The following is a 19,636-nucleotide window of genomic DNA, read 5'->3' as shown; positions in this document are numbered from 1 at the left end:
GCCCCCCATTTACATGACCAAATTACTCATTTCAATGTCTCTTTATTACAATACATATAAAAGCAGCTAAGAAACACGCACCCCTGCCAGCACCCACAACAGCAACCCCAGCAGAGGGGGATAAGATCACAGAGAGGGCAGCAGCAGAGGGCAAAGCCCTTCCCCGCTCATCAAGGCTTGCTCTTTAACCTGCACAAACGGGCTGGGTGGGAGTTTGCACAGAGCAAGCAGCGTTCAATCAGCTTTCATGGAACAGCCCAGTATTTAAAACCATGACAGTTAAAGTAAAAATATATCTGAGACCTCCAGTGAGGATAAAATCAGCTTGCAGGGATTCCTCTGAGGGGAATTTCCAGCTTGTGGCAGGAGAGGGTCTCATCCACGGAGTGACCGGAGGAATCAGCAGGACTATCAGGGTGGATTAGCTCTTCTGGTGAGGGGGAGAACACCCCTCCCTTCACAAATGTTACTACTGGTGGTTAAAGATGGAGCAGCCGACTCGTTCTTCCATCAGTTGAGGAACTGGGGGGAACAGGGGCCTTAGGTCAAAGCAAGCATCATTCAGCTCAAGGAGCACAGAGATCAGGTTCTTCCAGGTCAAAGCAGCAAGGGACTAGAAGGAGCTGTCTAAGAAATGGTCCAGAAGATCACCACACATGGGCCAGAAGTCCTCGCTCTCTGTCTGGCAGGCTGTGTCTTTGTGGCTTTCCTTCTGGTCATTACTCTGCAGGCTGGGCTGCGTGGATCTGTAGGGAGAGCAGGGCGAGAGGTTCAAAATCATGATCCACTAGCTCCAGAGTCCATTTTCTTTCCCTTACACATGGGGACACCGTCAGGCAACATGGCAGCTGCTCTTAACATCGGAATGCTAGAGGCAGGTGTATTTGCTAATGAACTCCCTGCTCTATCCCTTCCCTGCACATCCAGCCTCCCAGATCCCCACCTCCACCACCCATCTAAAGTCCTTGGTGGCTGCTTCCCCAGCCCCATGGCACAGGTTCCAATTCTGGCTTGCGCTGGCATCTCGCAGCCAGCCTTTTGTGCATGCCCTCGTGCCACTCAGAGCACCGCCTTCCCACGCCACCCCGTACCCGCGATCTGGGATGAGCTTCAGCACCCGGAACAGCTCCGCTGTGCTGGGGGTGCCAGGATGGGGGGAGAGGTGCCTGCTTCTGACCAGCATCGCTGGGGTTTTGGCCTTCGGATAGGGGGTGTAGGTGGGCTGGATCCATCTCACTTGCTTGGGGAGCAACTCCTGTTCTGCAGCACAGGAGGAAGGAAAAGGGAGGGAGGTTAGAAGTCGCCATGGGGCTCAGCCTGGACAGGTGAGAAGGGGCCTGCAGAAACACAGGGCTCACTCACAGGCCATACTGGAAAGCAGAGCTGCAGGGCATCAGCTGAGTCATGGGCAAGCCGCAGGGCTCACACCGTACCCATGGTGCGTCCCCCCCTCACTGCCCACGGGAGGGAGCTGGGAGGCTGCTAAAGCTGCAGAGTTCCTGCCCCCAGGCCATGAGCAGGCCACCCCTTTGGGAGCCTGCCGAGGGGACACGCATGCCTTGGGGAGGCTGGACCCGTAGCTGGGTTCTCCTCTCACCTCGGGCAGCAAGCGGGGCCGACAGCCTCCGCCCGAGGTCTGGGGGCTCCAGCCCGGCCATCGTGACCAGGAAATGCCGCTTCAAGAACAGGGCTCGTTCCTCCTCAAACCGCTGCCTCTAGTGGGAGGAGAGGGGAAGAAGAGAAATAAGGCACCAGGACGCTGGACACGGGCAGGGGACGGCCTATGGGACGGCTCCTTCAATCCCCTCCCCCCACGCATTGAAACCCCCATGGGAGACCCCAACAGCTTCGCGGGGTGCTCCCATGCACCAGACTCCAAGCATTCCCCTTGGGCCTGCCAGGGGCTAAGGGGGGTGGCCTTTGGGGTAGCTATTCTGCCTGGATAGAAGAGCAAAGCCAAGCCCGTCAGGCAGGTCCATTCCGAGCCAGTCGTAGGAACTGAGGCTGAGAGCTTTCTGCCTGGCTGACCGGCTCCCCATCCCTCCGTTGGTTGTCTGGCTGGTTCTTTGATGGTCTCTGCCGCCTGTGCAATTCAACATTGCTAGGTACAAGCCAAGGCAGGGGTGGCAGACAACCGGCGAGATAATGGTGTTTCAATGGGTTAGGGAGGGCTAGTGCCGTTTCTGTGGCATGGTTAAGGTACAGGGGGCAATGCGACCATATACACTGGGCCAAACAGGAAGGGAGGGGGAAATACAAGGAAAAACCGAGGGAGAAAGGAAAGGAGACTGGAGCCCTGCGGGCTGGAGACCAGCTCCAATCCACGTCAATTTGTTCGCACCTCTGGCCTTCGGGCGGCTGCTGTCTGCTCGCGAGAAGGCCCAGGAAAGCGGGAGGGTGAAAGGATAAGCTCCCTAACAAGGACAATGCTGAACTGGGAGCAATTCCCACCCTGCAGCCCCGCAGGAGGGGCGCCGGGGTCCAGCCACGCAACGCAAAGGAAAGGCTAGGGCGCCATACCCAGAGACACAAGACATGGGAAGGGTGACATGGGAGCCCCCGTAGCCTGGCATTGAAGCAGAGCAGTGGCTGGACAGCAGCCCACCCCCCACCTCATGGCCCAGGCGGATGGCGGCTTCCGTGAAGTTGCAGCGCTCCACCTCGAAGGCTCGCTTCTGCTGCTGGAACGCCTCCTGCTCCTCCTGCAGCCGCTGCTGCTCCTCCAGGAAGTAAGAGCCCCTCAGGTTGGCTGGCAGCTCGCTGTTGGCAGCTGCGATCAGTTGCTCCTGGGGGAGAGAAGCCAGGGGCCTGAAGCAGCAGCATTCCCTGGAAGTGTGGCTAGCAGGGGGGATCGAACCCACCACCTTTGGGTCAAAGCAGCAGTTTCTGCTGCAATACACGCTCCAGCCAACGGAGGGAGACAGAGACCACGTACTGAGTCTGTCTGTGCTGGAACAAGAGCTGCAAGGAGCTTGGACAAGGAGGGAACATCAGAACGGCCAGACTGTCCTGTCTCCCGTCAATGGCCAGTGCCCCCGAGAGAATGAACAGTACAGGGAATCAAGTGATCCTACCCCTGTCGCCCATTCCCAGCCCCTGGCAAACATCCTTGGTAATAGATGTTAATGGATCTACCCCCCCATGCATTTATCTAGTTCTTTTTGGAACCTCTTGGCCTTCACATCATCCTCTGGCGAGGAGTTCCACAGGTGGACCACGTGTTGTGTGAAGAAATAGTGCCTTTTGTTTTAAACCTGCTACCTATTCATTTCATTTGGTGACCCCTAGTTCCAGGGGCGGCCCGTGAGCCTAGGCGAGCTAGGCAGCTGCCTAGGGCACCACTGGCCTGGGCGCCCCGTGATGACGTCACGGCCATTGACGGCCCTGCAGGCAGGGGCGCGGATTGCGCCGCCCCGCCTAGGGCGCCAGCTGCTGCAGCCGGCCTCTGGCTGCTCCTGCCTAGTTCTTATGGGATGGGAGCTAGTAAATAACTTTTCCTTATTCACTTTCCCCCACACTGGTGATATTACAGCCCTCCACCATACCCCCCCCCCCTTAGTCTCCTCTTTTCTAAGCTGAAATGTCCCAGTTTCTTAAATCTTTCCTCGTAGGGCAGCCGTTCCAAACCCCTCCTCCTGTGTGTGGCCCTTTTTCTGAACCGTTTCCAGTGCCAAGCGATCTTTCTGGAGATGAGGCGACCGCGTCTGCGCGCAGGATTCAAGCCGTGGGCGCCCTGAGGATTCATAGAGCGGCAATAAGATGCTCGGTCTTATTCACGCGCCCTTGTTTAGTGATTCCCAACATTCTGGGAAGGAAGCAGCAGCAAGTGTGTGGTGGATGTGGCAGCTGCTTTGCCCTGCCGGCCGGGGCGGGGGGGAAGAGCCTTCCTTCAGCAGACAGGGTGGGGTTTAGTTGCACCTCTCTGGCCCAGGGAGCAGCCTGTTTTGTGGTGAAGCCCTGGCAAACTGGGCCAGGGGCCTAGTCTCCGCACTGCTAACCATCACCCCCTGGTTTCTAGTCCGAGCTGGTCTGGCTGCACCTGCCAGCCGCTTGTGGCTCCTCTCCTGCGGATCCCCATCCTCTCGGAGAGTCACACTCCAGAACTGGAGGCTCAGGCCCAGCTGCAGGTGGGTGGGTCGGGCCCCAGCGCCCCACGGGATGCGGCCACGTGTGACCGCTCCAAGGGTGCTCACCTGGAAACACTGCTGCTGCAAGGCCACCAGGCGCTGGCTTTCCTCCAGCTCCGCTTTCAGCTTCAGGATCTCCTTGTCATGGTCCGTCCCGCAGAGGGCATGGGCCTCGCCCTCGGGGCCCTGGGAGCCAGCCGCTGCTGCTGGAAGGACGGCACGAGGGCTCGTGGATCCCTGAGCCCCAGAGGGTGGGACTGGGAGGGTGGAGTCGGAGGGGGTCTGGGCTCCCAGAGCGGAGCCAGGAAACGGCTGCGGGCTCCGGACAATGAACAGGCAGGCGAGCCCCGCTTCTCAGCCCAGCAGGGAGGAGAGTGGGGATGGGGGTCACTGGGGGAGGCACCCTGGAGTGAATCCCCTTCTAGTGGTTAGAGCAGCAGTGGGGCTGGGAGCCAGGACTCCCTCGGTGCAGGGACTGGGGGTCTCTAGTGCAGGGACAGAGGTCACGAAGGGAGCCCCACAGAAGTATGTGGGGGGAGGTCTAGGGCAGGATTCGGGGACAGCAGTGTGGGGGCCCGTCTGGGGAGGGCACGGGCCAGTTGTCCAGGGCAGGGGTGGGGCGCACTGGGGAGAGGTGGCCATGGGGTAACACGCCCAGCCTGGCGCGTCAGGGCTGAGGTTGCTGCTGGGGGACCCGGGATGAGGTCAGGGCGGGGGGACGGTCCTACCCTGACTGCCCAGACTTTCCACGTGGCTCTTGAGGCTGCGCCATTTCTCCCGGACGCTGGGCGTCAGCTGCTCCCCCATCCCGTCGGACGGGCCGGTCCCCGGCTCCCCTTGGGCCCCCTGCGTGCGGCAGGACAGCGGGTGAGCGGCCGGAGAGGCAGCAGCCCCCCCCGGTGTCCCCGGCCAGCAGAGCTCACCTGGGCAGTGCCGCCATCCTCACCCAGCAGGGCCCCCATGTCCTGGCACAGCTGGGCCAGCAGCTGCTTCAGCGCCGCGTTCTCCAGCATCAGCTCCTGCAGCTGCTTCTCCTGGGCCGTCAGCAGGGAGCGGAACATCTCCTCCTCCTTCCTGCCGGCCGGGGGAGAGGTGCACCAGCCACCCCCAGAGCTCTGCCCGCCCCTGCTCCCCAACACCCCCACTCCAGAGCCCCCACCCCCAGGGAGCGGAACATCTCCTCCTCCTTCCTGCCGGCCGGGGGAGAGGTGCACCAGCCACCCCCAGAGCTCCGCCTGCCCCTGCTCCCCAACACCCCCACTCCAGAGCCCCCACCCCCAGGGAGCGGAACATCTCCTCCTCCTTCCTGCCGGCCAGGGGAGAGGTGCACCAGCCACCCCCAGAGCTCTGCCCGCCCCTGCTCCCCAACACCCCCACTCCAGAGCCCCCACCCCCAGGGAGCGGAACATCTCCTCCTCCTTCCGGCCGGCCGGGGGTGAGGTGCACCAGCCACCCCCAGAGCTCTGCCCGCCCCTGCTCCCCAACACCCCCACTCCAGAGCCCCCACCCCCAGGGAGCGGAACATCTCCTCCTCCTTCCTGCCGGGGGGAGCGATGCACCACAGCCCCGCCCCACAGGATTGCCAGCCTCCGCCCCCACCAATGCCTCCAGAGCCCCGCTACCACCCACCCCTTGACATCCCCAACATCCCACACACCCTGCCCCGAAAACCCCACCCAAAACTCCCACCCCAACACCGCCAGGGCCCCACCCCAGACATTTGCCCCCGGCACCTCCCAGACACACCCCAGAGCCACATCTCAGACATCCAGCCCCCAAACACCCCGTGCCCCCAGGACCCTCACCCGGCACCCAGGCCCAATCCCCCCCCCCCAGCACCGAAATCCCCTGCCCCCCAGTACCTTCCCAGACACCCGCCCCTCCAAAATCCCCTGCCCCCAAAACACCCCCCAACATGCCCTGCTCTCCAGGACACCTCCACTGCTCCCACTGGGGCCTGAGGGGGAGTGGGGAGGGCGAGCCAGGAGGGCGGGGCAATGTGGGGGCGCTCTAAGCATGTCTGAGCACTACCACGAGTCACCTCCAGCCTCCTCCGCCCTCCCAGCCCCTCCTCTCCACTGGCCCCCCACCCCCGCAATTCCCACCCACCCCCCAACCTACACACCCATCATCCTCCCTGAGCACCGCCGAGGGGAACCGCTCCTCCCACCCCCGCAGGGCTCAGACCCAGCCCTGACACCCCCCCTAGGGCACTGCCACTCCTGCCCCAGGCACACCCAGCGGGGGAGGGGGAGCGCATCTCTTACTTGCCAAGCGACTTTCCCGTTTTCCAGGTTGCTCTTCTGCCGTCGGCCCGGCCCAGGCTATTGAGAATCTCCAGGGCTGGAAAGAGCACGGATGGGACTCTTAGAAACCTCCCCCACTCTAACCACTAGGCCTCAATTCCTCCACAGTAGAGCTCCTTAGAGTCCCCTTCGCTAGCTACTGGACCGTGCCACCGCTCCTTTGTGCGGAAATCTTTTGCCTCCAGCAGGAAGGATCCCCAGAGCTCACCCCGGGACCAGGGCCCCACCACTGAAATGCAGCCACCTCTGGGGTGGAGCGCGGCAGCTGTTTAACAGCCTGAGAGAACACAGCATGTGGAGAAGCCTGAAGCCGATGGCAACTGCAGCGGGTATGTAGGAGGCACAAGCCAGACCCACAGGGGAACGTGGCCCCCACCCACCCCGACTCTCTCTGGCTCTACCCACTCACTCGCGCGCCGGTCCCTCTTCTCCGCCAATTGCTGGCTCATCTTCTCCTTCAGCCGGCTGAGCTCCTGCTCCTTCCTCCTCAGCTCATGGCGGTGCTGTGCCCCACGGCTGGCAAGGGTGGCCAGGAGCTTCACCACCTGCGGGGCACCCCAAGGCACTGATCAAACTGGGGCAGCCCCCCTCCCTTCCGGAGGGGTACAAGGAACTGCCCAGCGCTTGGTTCGACCGTCAGCTGGACCCCTACCTCCATCATCTATGACGGGCATCTGCTGGCCAGCACTTCAGCCATGCCCCAGGTGGGTGGGTGTTGGCCCTGGGTGGGCTGGCTGTAGGGAGGCAGGACTGCTGGCGGGAGGGCGAGGGGGGACAGCCAGCAAGGGGGGGGTTGCTCCCCAAGGCATGTGAGGGGGGTGGCCCAACACCTGCATCAGCCCCACTGTCCCCTATGGCTCCAGCACCTTCCAGCTGCACCCCAGCTCGTTCCGTGCCATGAGCCGGTGGAACTCCCTGCCACATGAAGCCACTGAGGCACAGAACTCAGCAAGATCCCAGGCAGGACTGGATGGTGATCTGGATGCTGACAGTTAATGCACAGAGCTTGGCCCACGTCGGGGGGTCAGGGTGGGGCATCAGGCGGGGAGCAGAGCACCCCTAACTGTGGTGTTTCTATCCCCCCCATCAGAACCGGCAGACGGGTTCGATCCGGTCCGGCGGGTCCTGCGCCCCCCTCGGCCAGGGGCTGGGAAGTCACCGTGGGATTTGGCAGAGCCCCCCGGTCCCGGGCCCCCTCACCTCATCCTTCTCCCGCTTCAGCAGGGCCAGCAGCTCCTTGTTCTCGCTCTGCAGCTGCTGCTCCTTGCCCTGCACGGCCGCGATCTCTCGCTCGCAGGCCTCCACCTGCGCCTGGCGTGGGGAGAGAGGCCGTGAAGCCAGGCGGGCAGCGTCCGGAGGCAGGCGCTACCAAGCCCGCTGGGGCCCTGGAGGTAGAAGTCAGTTCCAGCATGTGGAGCAGCAGCTAACCCGCCCTGCTGGGTAGGGTCTGTCTGGGATGGGCCCCGTCCCTGGGGAAGCCACCACTGGCTCAGCCAGGACCATCCCCTTTTGCCCCACCCCAGCACGCTCCTCTCCTGCCCACTGTCAACCTGTGGAACTCTCTGCCACAGGAAAGCAGCCTGCCCGAGTAGCGTCCTGCCCCGTGGCCATGCCGGCTAAGAGAGGGGTGGCCCAGGCCAAGGCTCAGGGCACACAGTGACAACAATGCAGGGGGTCCGGAGGGAATCAGGTGGGTCCCACTGCCACCAAAATCCGCACTGGGCTGTTGGGGGGCAGTGACCCAGGGCAACGGATCCCTTTGGCCGAACTGGCTGGCATCTGCCATCGGCAGCGAAGGGGCATGAGACAGGCATGTCTCCTGGGGGCTGCCGGGGGCCAGGCTAGATGGGCGCTGTGCTCCGCCCCCGTGCAAACCCCAGCTCCCCCCAGCCCTCGCCCACCTTGAGCTTGCTTTGCCGGCCCCGCAGGTAGTCGAGCTCGCCGGCCCGCCTCAGCTCCGCGGCCTCCGAGGTGCCCAGCTGGGCCGAGGCCTCCCGGTAGAGCTGCAGCAGGGCCGAGGTGCCGTTCACCAGGGCCAGGAGGTCCAAGCCCCCCTCCCCCTGGAGCGGGGCCAGCCCCAGCGCCGTCACCTCCTGCAGGGCCAGACATGGGGGGGAGGGGGGGTCATATCAGGGCTGGGATCCTGATGAAGTCCTGGGCAATTAGCCCCACCCACTCCCTCAGCCCCGCCCCCACCCAGTCACCCCCACTCCCGGGCAGTCACAGACAGTTTGCGCGCACGCCCCCCCCCCCCAGCTATGCCCCTTTCCCATTAGCTCCACCCCCTCCCCTTCCTCATGCCCACTTGGCTCCAGTCCCTGCCCCCCTCCCCGGCTGTTGACCCAGCCCCCCGCAGGGGTCCGTACCCCCCGGCACCTGCCTCACTGAGGGCCGAGATGAAGGGCTCGGGGTTGCGGGTCCAGCAGAAGGTCCCGCTCAGCTCAGCCACCCCGTCTGGCAGCTCCAGGGGACCAGTGAGCTCCGTCCAGCCAGCCCCCCCCACGGGCAGGATGCCCAGCTCCGGGATATCCGTGGCCATTAAATCCCCAGTCCCTGCAGCGGGAGGGGGAAGAGCACGACCGTGACACCCGGGCACTAGCAGGGAGTGTGGGGTGAAGCAATTGGCCCAAGGGGGCATCAGTCAGGGACACCTCTGGGCATAGACCCAGGAGTCCTGGCTCAGCCCCGCCCCATCCCTGGCTCTAACCATTGGACCCCATGTCCCTCCAGGGACCAGGCACAGAACCCTGGCTCCCAACCTCTCCCCGCTCTAACCACCAGACCCCACGTTCCTCCAGGGGCCGGGTATAAGTCCCAGGAACCCTGGCTCCCTACTCAACACTGTAACCATTCAATGATGCTGCTTCAAGCCTAGCCAGGCAGAGAGGAACCGTCAGGAACCCCACACCTAAGCCCTTCCTCTAACCACTGTGCCACACTGCCACCCAGGGCTTGGCACTCGCATGGAACCAGCTGCTCCTACCTGCTCAGAGCCAGGTGCCCACAGACCCTCTGCCAAGTGGGGAAATGCCCCCCTGACCTTACCTCCACCGAGACGTTTGGCCTGAAAGCCTGAGCTTCCAGGGGTGCAGTGGTTAGAGCAGGGGAACTGGCGGGGGAGGGGGGGGAGCAGGGCAGCAAGACTGGTCACCGGGAGTTCTGTTCCCAGCTGACTCAGAGCTCAGGTCATGTCCCATTGTGATTAACTGACCTAATGGGGCTGCTCCGGCTGGGCCCCCACCCACAGCGCGCCCCACAGCCAGCCTCCGTTACCTGGTGACGGCTCTGCCTCCCAGGCCAGGGGCAGCCCGAGTCCTTCAGGGCCCCCACTGCAGGCTAATGGGAACTGAGAGGAAAGGGGGGAGAAGCTCCAAAAATCGCCCCAGATTGGCAGGGAAAATGGGGGCTCAGGCTCCCCCACCCCGACCCCAAGGGCGCGCTGGTGCCGCTACCCACAGGGCTCCGAACCCAGCGCGGCTCCCTCCAGGGGCTCCGAACCCCAGACACCGCAGTGCAACCGAGACATGGCACCCAGAGACAGCCACCGCATGCGGCCCCCCATCCAGCCTCAGCCCGGCTCCCCCAACCTTCTGAACCACCCCAGCTCCCCACAACCCAGCCCCAACCTGCAACCCAGCCCAGCCTCCCACCCCCACCTGCTGCCCAGCTCCCCAGCCCCCCCAGAACCCAGCCCCCAACCCCCACCTGCTGCCCAACTCCCCCAGCCCGCAGAATCCAGCCCCCCTGCAGCCCAGCCCCCCACAACCCAGCCCCCAACCGCAGCCCAGCTCCCCAGCCCCCCCAGAACCAAGCCCCCACCTGCAGTTCAGCTCCCCCAACCTCCCAATCCAGCCCAGCTCCCCACAACCCCAACAATCCAGCCCCCTGCTCCCAACTCAACCCCAGCTGCCCCTAAAATCCAACCCAGCCCCCCACAATCCAGCCTCACTCCCCCATTGCCAGCCCCCCACAATCCAGCCCAGCCCACCCAGCTGCTCTCACTGTGCGAGCAAACCAAAGCCCCGCCCTGCCCAGAGCACCTTTCAAACCGCCCGCCCCCCAGCGCCTCTCCCATTGGCCAGGCCGCCCGGCCTTCTGGCTTTCCATTGGATGCGAAGGCCGCCGGGCTAGCGAAGGGTGAGGCAGAGGAGGCGGGGCTAGGCCGAGAGGCATGATGGGAATTGTAGTTGTCGTGGCTGTAAGCCCACGTGGAGGGAGGGGCGCGGCTGGAGGCGGATGTGGGGGGAATATGGGGCTGCAGATGAGAAGCGATGCAGGGGCAGGGGTTGTGGCTGTAACGGTGGAGTAGGCAGACTGGGCTACCCTGGGCCTGAGGGCGGGGGTAGGAGACATGGGGCCGCCTCTGGCCCTTGGGGGCGATAGACAGTCTGGCCAGGGGCCCTGGACAAGAGAGAGGCTGAAGACAAGCCCCCGGCCCCAACCCCAGAAGCAGCACTGGCTGGGCAGGAGCAGCCCCCCATGGCTGTGCTCCAGCTCTCCAGGATACATGTGCGCAGAGAGGAGGGGAATGTGAGGGAGCATATATGGAAACAGGATGTATAGGGGTGGCTGTAAGACTGGACATGCAGCTACAGAGATAAACACAGATTCTCCCCCCTTTCCTGTGTGCAAAGCAGCAGCATTATTACTGGAGCGGAGCTGGGCCTCCTGCCAGGCACAGCTGTTTCTGCTGCCCAGGCGGCGGTTGGAGGGGGGTCGTGGTGACAGGCTCAGCGTGAGGTGCTCTGTCCACAGGGCCTGGGATGCAGGGAAGGAGGAGGGTCCCTGTCAATCAGTGCAGAGCCCAGCGCCCTAGAATGGCACTAGGCTACATCCAGGACATAAAAATGAGTCCCACCCTGCAGAAGATCCCATGAAATCCACACAACACCCCTCCCCCGCCTTCGGAGCAACTTCCATCTGCCTTCCCAGAGTACACCAGACCCTCGTGGGATGTTGCTGTGGGCTGTTAAACAGCTGCTGCGCTCCAGCCCAGAGGTGGCTGCTGCAACCCTCCCACAAACAGTCCTGCGCCAACCACACACAGGCTGGTCAGCAAAGGCCTGTTGAGAACCACTCCCGAGCCGGGCCTGTCGTCACTGTTGGGGCGCAGGGGGGCAAAGCACCCAGCACTGGGCTAGTCTCGCTCCCCGCGGGTGGCTGGGAAGCAGAGCTCAAGTCAGAGCGGCCCAGAGGCTGCTCCGAGACACACAAGGCGACCAGAACGTGGAGAGGCTGAAAAAGACACACGCGCGAAATGTTTGTGTCTCAGGTTTCCCCCTGCTGACGCCCCAAGGGAAAAGAGCCCCCACAGTGAGAACAGCCTGGCAAGTTTAATTTCGTAACAATCATTCAGCTAACGACTCTACACCGGGGGAGGGGGGGGGCGTGTTCTCATGGCCCGAAAGGACCAAAATGATCAGCCGCTGCCAGACACACCCCACCTCGGACCAACCCATCTGGCCAGGGCAGCAAAGGGGGTGCCCACTGGAAGGAAGGGGACTCCTCTTGCATCCGTCCATCAAGCAGGGGTGGTAGCCCCAGAGCGGGGCTGTGCTGCCCCCGCCGCTCTGCGTCTGGGGTTGGTCTCTTCCAGCTTCCTCCTTCCTGGCTCAAACGGTCCCCAGCACCGTGGCCAAGCACCAGCCGCTGACTTGGGCTCCCGGCCCAGGGGCTCTCAGGGCTCAGCCGAGGAGGAGGAGGAGGAGGAGGAGGAGGGCGGGGGAGGCTCTTTCTGGACCAGCTCCGGCTCGTCCTCCCCATCGTGCGGGGGTTGGACCAGCACCTTGTCCAAGATCCCGAACTCCTGGGCTTCCATGGGGCTCATGTAGCGATCCCGCTCCATGGCGGACTCTGCAGGAGAAGAGCAGAGGGGAAGGTGAGGGGTGCCCCAGGGTGAGCGCTGGGCACGTCGCCCTCTAGTGGCTGACCCGGGGAGTGGGGGTAAAAGCCTTAACACTGCAGCCGCCACTGGAGTTCCCACACTAAAGGCAGGGGGATCTAGCCCCGCTGGCGCGACCGGCGTTAAACTCCATCGGCGTGGCCTGCAGCGTCCCTGCAGATCCGGGTTCCTTCCTGACCCCTGGGGTCACAACCAGCTGATCCCCTGAAGCATGAGAGATGTTTCCCCTGCCTTCAGGATCTGAACTTTGACCTCCCCACAAGTTGAGGGGGAGGAGGGCAGAGCTGGATCTAGGCCCCCTGGCAGAAATATGGGGCCCTGATGACAGGGCCCCCCATCCCTTCCCATTTCACCCACGGAGTGCAGATGTTTTGGGAAGCCTCTGTTTTCCCCTCCCCCATCATCCCCCAAGAGAGCCACCCTCTCCTCTGCCCACCCCACCCGGTGGCTGGGAGATTTCAGGGAGCAGGTGGGGCCCCCCCAAAGCGGGGGCCGCTCACCGATCACCTCCAGGGCTTGTTTTGTGTGCTTGGCGTACAGCTTGTTGATTTGCTTCTTCAGTGTCAGAATCTCCTCAGCCTGGATTGCGATGTCCGTGGCTTGGCCCTGCGGAGAACCAGCATGAGGGGCAGCCTGGCTTCCCGGAGCCCCCAGCAGGGGGCGCTGCCCCCCCACCGACCGACTAGTCCCGCTGCAGCAAGGACAGAGCAGAGCCAGACTCGCTCCCCACTTGGGACAGGAAGGAAGGAGGGTCTCCAGCCACTCGGGAGCGGGGACTTTAGGGTGAAAGGTTCCCCTCCCCCAGTCCCAACCAGCAGAGGGGAATTCCACCCGCTCGTCCAATCAGTCCTCAGCCTCCTCCACGATAGGGATGATCAGCCCCAGTGTTCCCTGTAAGCTGAGTGCAATGCCATCCAGCTGATTACTTGAGACTCACAGCCTCCAGCCTGTGTTTCTACTGGTGGTGCACATCCGCACATGTTGCAGTGCACATAAAATTTATTCTACACATGGATGGAAAAACTTAAGAGGGAACATTGGTGGCCCCCAGCAGCGTGGAAACTCCCCCTCCTCCTCCCCTGTTGCTAAAGACCCCCTCCCTGGGTGCCGCCCGCCCTGCCCCAGGAGGAAGATCAACACCCTGACTCACTCGTGCCCCTCCCGACGGCTGGTGGATCATGATGCGGGAGTTGGGCAGGGAGTGCCTCATGCCCTGGGAGCCGGCAGCCAGGAGCAGCGACCCCATGCTGGCCGCCTGCCCCACGCACCAGGTGCAGATGGGGTTGAGGATGTACTGCATGGTGTCGTAGATGGCCAGCCCCGAGGTCACGGCCCCACCTGGAGGGAGAACCGGAGAGTGACGGCAGGCGAGGGCGAGGGTCTCTGCGGGGTGGGTTGGAGGGAGCAGGGCCCCAGCACCGGCTGCTCCAGTCCCAGCCTCTGCCTGCAGGGGGCGCTGCGGGGAACGGCGGGCTGGTCTCAGGGTGGCGCTTGCTGGCTGGGCTCCCACTCACCGGGGCTGTTGATGTACATGTGGATCGGCTTCTTGTTGCTCTCCGACTGCAGGAAGAGCAGCTGGGCAATGACCAGGCTGGCCACCCCGTCGTCGATCTGCAGAGGGTGGAGAGAGGTGGCAATGAGGGTCTCTGGGAGGCAAAGGCGGCAGCTGGGGCAGGTTGGGATTTGTGACAAGACTGAATCATTTCACGACCATTAACTTCCATGGCTCAAAGAAAGAAAGATCAGGCTGAGCCAGCCTCATGCGTCAGGGCGCATGGCTGGCATGGGTCAGGAAGGAATTCTACCAGCTCAAGCCACACCTCCCCACTCTGTGGGATGGCACCCTCCTCCCATGCCCATTGGTCCGGTCCATCATTGGCACAGAGGGTGGGGTACAAAGGTAGCAGGACCCAGTGAAGGGACGTGCTAGGACCCTGGTCTAGTGTGTGTGTGTTGGGGGGGGATCTGGCCCAGCAGCACATCGGAGTAGCAGGCAGAGGCAGTGGGAGGTCCCACGGCTGCCCCCACGCCCGTTAGACACAGGGGGACCCACGCTCTCTCTCTCCAGGTGGGCTCAGGGACGGCTGGGCCAGGAGCAGCCACGAACACTCACCGGCCCCATGACGCAGATGATCCTCTCCCGCAGCAGCCGGGAGTAAATGTCGTAGGCCCTCTCGCCACGGCCCTGCAACGCACACGGGGGGTTAACACTGCCAGCGCCCTGGCATGGGGCGGGGGGGAGCAGGATTCAGAATCGCACGAGGGAGCCCTGGAAATGGGGCTCAGTTCGGCCCTAGACAAAGTTAACAGCTCAGCCCAGGACAGAGGGCTGTGGGTGGGGCATCCAGAGCGGGGTGAGCAGGGGGTCAGGAGTGAGGGGTACTAGCAGAGCTAGGGGGGCAGGGCTGGGCTGGCGGGGGCTGCGGGTCGGGAGTGAGGGGCACCGGCAGAGCTGGGGGGGGCTGCGGGTCGGGAGTGAGGGGCACTGGCTGAGCTGGGGGGGCTGCGGGTCGGGAGTGAGGGGCACTGGCTGAGCTGGGGGGGGGCTGCGCGTCGGGAGTGAGGGGCACTGGCTGAGCTGGGGGGGGCTGCGGGTCGGGAGTGAGGGGCACTGGCTGAGCTGGGGGGGGCTGCGGGTCGGGAGTTAGGGGCACCGGCAGAGCGGAGGGGGGCTGCGCGTCGGGAGTGAGGGGCACCGGCAGAGCAGAGGGGGGCTGCGCGTCGGGAGTGAGGGGCACTGGCTGAGCTGGGGGGGGCTGCGGGTCGGGAGTGAGGGGCACCGGCAGAGCTGGGGGGGGCTGCGGGTCGGGAGTGAGGGGCACCGGCAGAGCGGAGGGGGGCTGCGCGTCGGGAGTGAGGGGCACCGGCAGAGCGGAGGGGGGCTGCGCGTCGGGAGTGAGGGGCACTGGCTGAGCTGGGGGGGGCTGCGCGTCGGGAGTGAGGGGCACCGGCAGAGCTGGGGGGGGCTGCGCGTCGGGAGTGAGGGGCACCGGCAGAGCTGGGGGGGGCTGCGCGTCGGGAGTGAGGGGCACCGGCAGAGCTGGGGGGGGGGCTGCGCGTCGGGAGTGAGGGGCACCGGCAGAGTGGAGGGGGGCTGCGCGTCGGGAGTGAGGGGCACCGGCAGAGGGGAGGGGGGCTGCGCGTCGGGAGTGAGGGGCACCGGCAGAGCGGAGGGGGGCTGCGCGTCGGGAGTGAGGGGCACCGGCAGAGCGGAGGGGGGCTGCGCGTCGGGAGTGAGGGGCACCGGCAGAGCGGAGGGGGGCTGCGCGTCGGGAGTGAGGGGCACCGGCAGAGTGGAGGGGGGCTGCGCGTCGGGAGTGAGGGGCACCGGCAGAGCTGGGGGGGGGCTGCGGGTCGGGAGTGAGGAGCACCGGCAGAGCTGGGGGGGGCTGCGGGTCGGGAGTGAGGGGCACTGGCTGAGCTGGGGGGGGCTGCGGGTCGGGAGTGAGGGGCACTGGCTGAGCTGGGGGGGGCTGCGGGTCAGGAGTGAGGGGCACTGGCTGAGCTGGGGGGGCTGCGGGTCGGGAGTGAGGGGCACTGGCTGAGCTGGGGGGGCTGCGGGTCGGGAGTGAGGGGCACTGGCTGAGCTGGGGGGGGCTGCGGGTCGGGAGTGAGGGGCACCGGCAGAGCGGAGGGGGGCTGCGGGTCGGGAGTGAGGGGCACTGGCTGAGCTGGGGGGGGCTGCGGGTCGGGAGTGAGGGGCACTGGCTGAGCTGGGGGGGGGCTGCGGGTCGGGAGTGAGGGGCACTGGCTGAGCTGGGGGGGCTGCGGGTCGGGAGTGAGGGGCACTGGCTGAGCTGGGGGGGGCTGCGGGTCGGGAGTGAGGGGCACTGGCTGAGCTGGGGGGGGCTGCGGGTCGGGAGTGAGGGGCATCGGCAGAGCGGAGGGGGGCTGCGGGTCGGGAGTGAGGGGCACTGGCTGAGCTGGGGGGGGCTGCGGGTCGGGAGTGAGGGGCACTGGCTGAGCTGGGGGGGGCTGCGGGTCGGGAGTGAGGGGCACTGGCTGAGCTGGGGGGGCTGCGGGTCGGGAGTGAGGGGCACTGGCTGAGCTGGGGGGGGCTGCGGGTCGGGAGTGAGGGGCACTGGCTGAGCTGGGGGGGGCTGCGGGTCGGGAGTGAGGGGCACTGGCTGAGCTGGGGGGGGCTGCGGGTCGGGAGTGAGGGGCACTGGCTGAGCTGGGGGGGGCTGCGGGTCGGGAGTGAGGGGCACTGGCTGAGCTGGGGGGGGCTGCGGGTCGGGAGTGAGGGGCACTGGCTGAGCTGGGGGGGCTGCGCGTCGGGAGTGAGGGGCACTGGCTGAGCTGGGGGGGGCTGCGGGTCGGGAGTGAGGGGCACTGGCTGAGCTGGGGGGGGCTGCGGGTCGGGAGTGAGGGGCACTGGCTGAGCTGGGGGGGGCTGCGGATCGGGAGTGAGGGGCACTGGCTGAGCTGGGGGGGGCTGCGCGTAGGGAGTGAGGGGCACTGGCAGAGCTGGGGGGGGCTGCAGGTCGGGAGTGAGGGGCACTGGCTGAGCGGAGGGGGGCTGCGCGTCGGGAGTGAGGGGCACTGGCTGAGCTGGGGGGGGCTGCGGGTCGGGAGTGAGGGGCACTGGCTGAGCTGGGGGGGGCTGCGCGTCGGGAGTGAGGGGCACTGGCTGAGCTGGGGGGGGCTGCGCGTCGGGAGTGAGGGGCACTGGCTGAGCGGAGGGGGGCTGCGCGTCGGGAGTGAGGGGCACTGGCTGAGCTGGGGGGGGCTGCGGGTCGGGAGTGAGGGGCACTGGCTGAGCTGGGGGGGGCTGCGGGTCGGGAGTGAGGGGCACTGGCTGAGCTGGGGGGGGCTGCGGGTCGGGAGTGAGGGGCACTGGCTGAGCTGGGGGGGGCTGCGGGTCGGGAGTGAGGGGCACTGGCTGAGCTGGGGGGGGCTGCGGGTCGGGAGTGAGGGGCACTGGCTGAGCTGGGGGGGCTGCGGGTCGGGAGTGAGGGGCACTGGCTGAGCTGGGGGGGGCTGCGGGTCAGGAGTGAGGGGCACTGGCTGAGCGGAGGGGGGCTGCGCGTCGGGAGTGAGGGGCACTGGCTGAGCTGGGGGGGGCTGCGGGTCGGGAGTGAGGGGCGCTGGCGGGGGCTGCGGGTCGGGAGTGAGGGGCACTGGCTGAGCTGGGGGGGCTGCGGGTCGGGAGTGAGGGGCACTGGCTGAGCTGGGGGGGGCTGCGGGTCGGGAGTGAGGGGCACTGGCGGGGGCTGCGGGTCGGGAGTGAGGGGCACTGGCGGGGGCTGCGGGTCGGGAGTGAGGGGCACTGGCTGAGCTGGGGGGGGCTGCGGGTCGGGAGTGAGGGGCACTGGCTGAGCTGGGGGGGGCTGCGCGTCGGGAGTGAGGGGCACTGGCTGAGCTGGGGGGGGCTGCGGGTCGGGCACCGGCCCTGCTCACCGTCTGCTCCACCACGATGGGGATGAGCGGGATGTGGCTCGCAGGCGATCGGTGGAGGCTCCGGCGCAAGGTCGCTGCCTGGCAGCCGGGCCGGAGGGCACCCTGGGGACAGAGACTGGTGAGTTAGTGGAGGGTGAACTGCCCCCCCGCCCCTGCCCCTCCCCCCCCCACCCTGTGCCCAGCCCCCCTCCCTGCCCCACTGCCCCACAGCCCACGGCAGGGACCCCCCCACCAGGCACCTCCCCCTCCCTGCCCCAGAGCCCACGGCAGGGACCCCCCCACCAGGCACCTCCCCCTCCCTGCCCCACAGCCCACGGCAGGGACCCCCCCACCAGGCACCTCCCCCTCCCTGCCCCAGAGCCCACGGCAGGGACCCCCCCACCAGGCACCTCCCCCTCCCTGCCCCACAGCCCACGGCAGGGACCCCCCCACCAGGCACCTCCCCCTCCCTGCCCCACAGCCCACGGCAGGGACCCCCCCACCAGGCACCTCCCCCTCCCTGCCCCACAGCCCACGGCAGGGACCCCCCCACCAGGCACCTCCCCCTCCCTGCCCCAGAGCCCACGGCAGGGACCCCCCCACCAGGCACCTCCCCCTCCCTGCCCCAGAGCCCACGGCAGGGGCCCCCCCCACCAGGCACCTCCCCCTCCCTGCCCCACAGCCCACGGCAGGGACCCCCCCCACCAGGCACCTCCCCCTCCCTGCCCCAGAGCCCACGGCAGGGGCCCCCCCCACCAGGCACCTCCCCCTCCCTGCCCCACAGCCCACGGCAGGGACCCCCCCACCAGGCACCTCCCCCTCCCTGCCCCACAGCCCACGGCAGGGGCCCCCCCCAGCCCAGCCCAGCCCAGCCCAGCCCAGCCCACCAATGACTCGCACTCCCGGCTCTAACCACTAGACCCCACTGCTCCCCCCCTCACTGCTATTCTCCGCAGCATCTCCTCGTGCCAGCCCTGCCCCCGCGACCCGGAAGTGACGCCCAGAGCCTGCTCCCCCGGAGGCGGAGCCTGTGAAAGTCATGTGATAAGAGGCCAGCCAGCTGGGGACTACAACTCCCAGTAGGCATGGCGCGGCGCGGTGCTTGCTGGGGGCTGTAGTTCCAGCTCTCGGGCGGCCCCTGGTGAAGGGAGGAGGGGAGCCAGGACTCCTGGGTCCTCTCTCTTGGTCTGGGAGGGCAGTGGGGTGTAATAGTTAGAGCAGAGGGGGCCAAAACTCCTGGGTTCTCTCCCCAGCTCCGGGAGAGGAGCTGGATCTAGGGGGGGGGGGGGGAGTCAGGACTCCCTGGTTCTCCCCTTTGGTCTGGGAAGCAGCAGGGTCTAGTGGTTTGAGCTGGAGGCAGGGAGCCAGGACTCCTGGGCCCTCTCCACACACACACACACACAGGATGACTGTGGCCTGGCTTTGTGCTGTGACACGTTCTGGAGGGGCCGGGCTGTGAGTCTGTTTCAGCAGGAACGAGGAGGCTCTTAGGGACGGACGGGGGTCGGGGCAGCAGTGCGTGGCCTGACAGGCGTCTGCCGAAGCGGCCTCCAGCCACAACCGCTGATGCCCAAATCAGTGTGTCCGGTGGCACCAGACTCCTCCATGTTTTGGCTGTGGGGTCGTTGTGTGACCAGGACACAGCTGCTGAGCAGACCCGCCCCTCCCAGAGCTGGGGGTGCAGCCCAGGAGGCCTGCCTCCCAGCTCTAACCATTAGACCCCGCTCCCCTCCCAGCCCTGGGGATGGAACCAGCCGTCCTGACTCTCAGTTCCAAACCAACCCTCTGTCCTCCTCTAAAAGGGGGACCCCGTGCCCAGGGCCGGCCTGGCCGTGCTGGAGGAGGTGAGCCAGAGAAATGATTCCTTGGGACCCTGGCAGAGGCTGTTGCTGCCTGCCGGTGCCTGGCAGCCCTGCGCCAAG

General features: G+C 66.1%; 2 protein-coding genes across 6 annotated transcripts; both read right to left on the bottom strand.

Annotated features, from left to right (window-relative positions):
* Positions 1 to 26: 26 nt before the first annotated feature.
* Positions 27 to 10,058, bottom strand: LOC102449806 (afadin- and alpha-actinin-binding protein-like). Of its 5 annotated transcripts, XM_075917176.1 has the most exons (14): positions 9,890 to 10,055; positions 9,707 to 9,779; positions 8,814 to 8,986; positions 8,335 to 8,526; positions 7,634 to 7,744; positions 6,843 to 6,978; positions 6,395 to 6,470; positions 5,051 to 5,201; positions 4,856 to 4,973; positions 4,194 to 4,333; positions 2,613 to 2,786; positions 1,598 to 1,715; positions 1,092 to 1,260; positions 27 to 746 (listed from the first exon to the last, which is right to left on the bottom strand). In XM_075917176.1, the coding sequence occupies exons 3-14, from the start codon at positions 8,970 to 8,972 to the stop codon at positions 614 to 616; spliced, it is 1,677 nt and encodes a 558-aa protein (XP_075773291.1). In that variant the 5' UTR covers positions 8,973 to 8,986; positions 9,707 to 9,779; positions 9,890 to 10,055; the 3' UTR covers positions 27 to 613. The 5 variants fall into 5 exon arrangements, with proteins under 5 accessions (XP_075773291.1, XP_075773293.1, XP_075773292.1 ...); XM_075917178.1 differs by having other exon boundaries at positions 1,092 to 1,255; positions 9,707 to 10,058; XM_075917177.1 differs by having other exon boundaries at positions 4,194 to 4,330; positions 9,707 to 10,057.
* A 1,689-nt stretch (positions 10,059 to 11,747) lies between these two features.
* On the bottom strand, positions 11,748 to 18,761 carry CLPP (caseinolytic mitochondrial matrix peptidase proteolytic subunit). Its single transcript, XM_075917159.1, has 7 exons — positions 18,656 to 18,761; positions 17,736 to 17,837; positions 14,449 to 14,520; positions 13,850 to 13,946; positions 13,486 to 13,673; positions 12,836 to 12,941; positions 11,748 to 12,286 (listed from the first exon to the last, which is right to left on the bottom strand). The coding sequence occupies exons 1-7, from the start codon at positions 18,671 to 18,673 to the stop codon at positions 12,111 to 12,113; spliced, it is 759 nt and encodes a 252-aa protein (XP_075773274.1). The 5' UTR covers positions 18,674 to 18,761; the 3' UTR covers positions 11,748 to 12,110.
* Positions 18,762 to 19,636: the final 875 nt, after the last annotated feature.

This window comes from Pelodiscus sinensis, unplaced genomic scaffold (assembly GCF_049634645.1).
Source record: "Pelodiscus sinensis isolate JC-2024 unplaced genomic scaffold, ASM4963464v1 ctg88, whole genome shotgun sequence".
Taxonomy (NCBI): domain Eukaryota; kingdom Metazoa; phylum Chordata; order Testudines; family Trionychidae; genus Pelodiscus; species Pelodiscus sinensis.
Note: the sequence above shows the minus strand (reverse complement) of the source record. Positions and strands in the feature narration are given on the sequence as shown.

Coding starts and splice junctions, on each gene's coding strand:
- LOC102449806 (XM_075917175.1), bottom strand. CDS start 8,972: ATGGCCACGGATATCCCGGAGCTGGGCATCCTGCCCGTGGGGGGGGCT. Junction 7,745..8,334: donor GCCGGCAAAGCAAGCTCAAG/GTGGGCGAGGGC, acceptor TCCCCACGCCAG/GCGCAGGTGGAGGCCTGCGA. Junction 5,202..6,394: donor ACGGGAAAGTCGCTTGGCAA/GTAAGAGATGCG, acceptor CCCGGCCGGCAG/GAAGGAGGAGGAGATGTTCC.
- CLPP (XM_075917159.1), bottom strand. Junction 13,947..14,448: donor TCATCTGCGTCATGGGGCCG/GTGAGTGTTCGT, acceptor CACCCTCTGCAG/ATCGACGACGGGGTGGCCAG. Junction 12,287..12,835: donor ACAAGCCCTGGAGGTGATCG/GTGAGCGGCCCC, acceptor CTTCTCCTGCAG/AGTCCGCCATGGAGCGGGAT.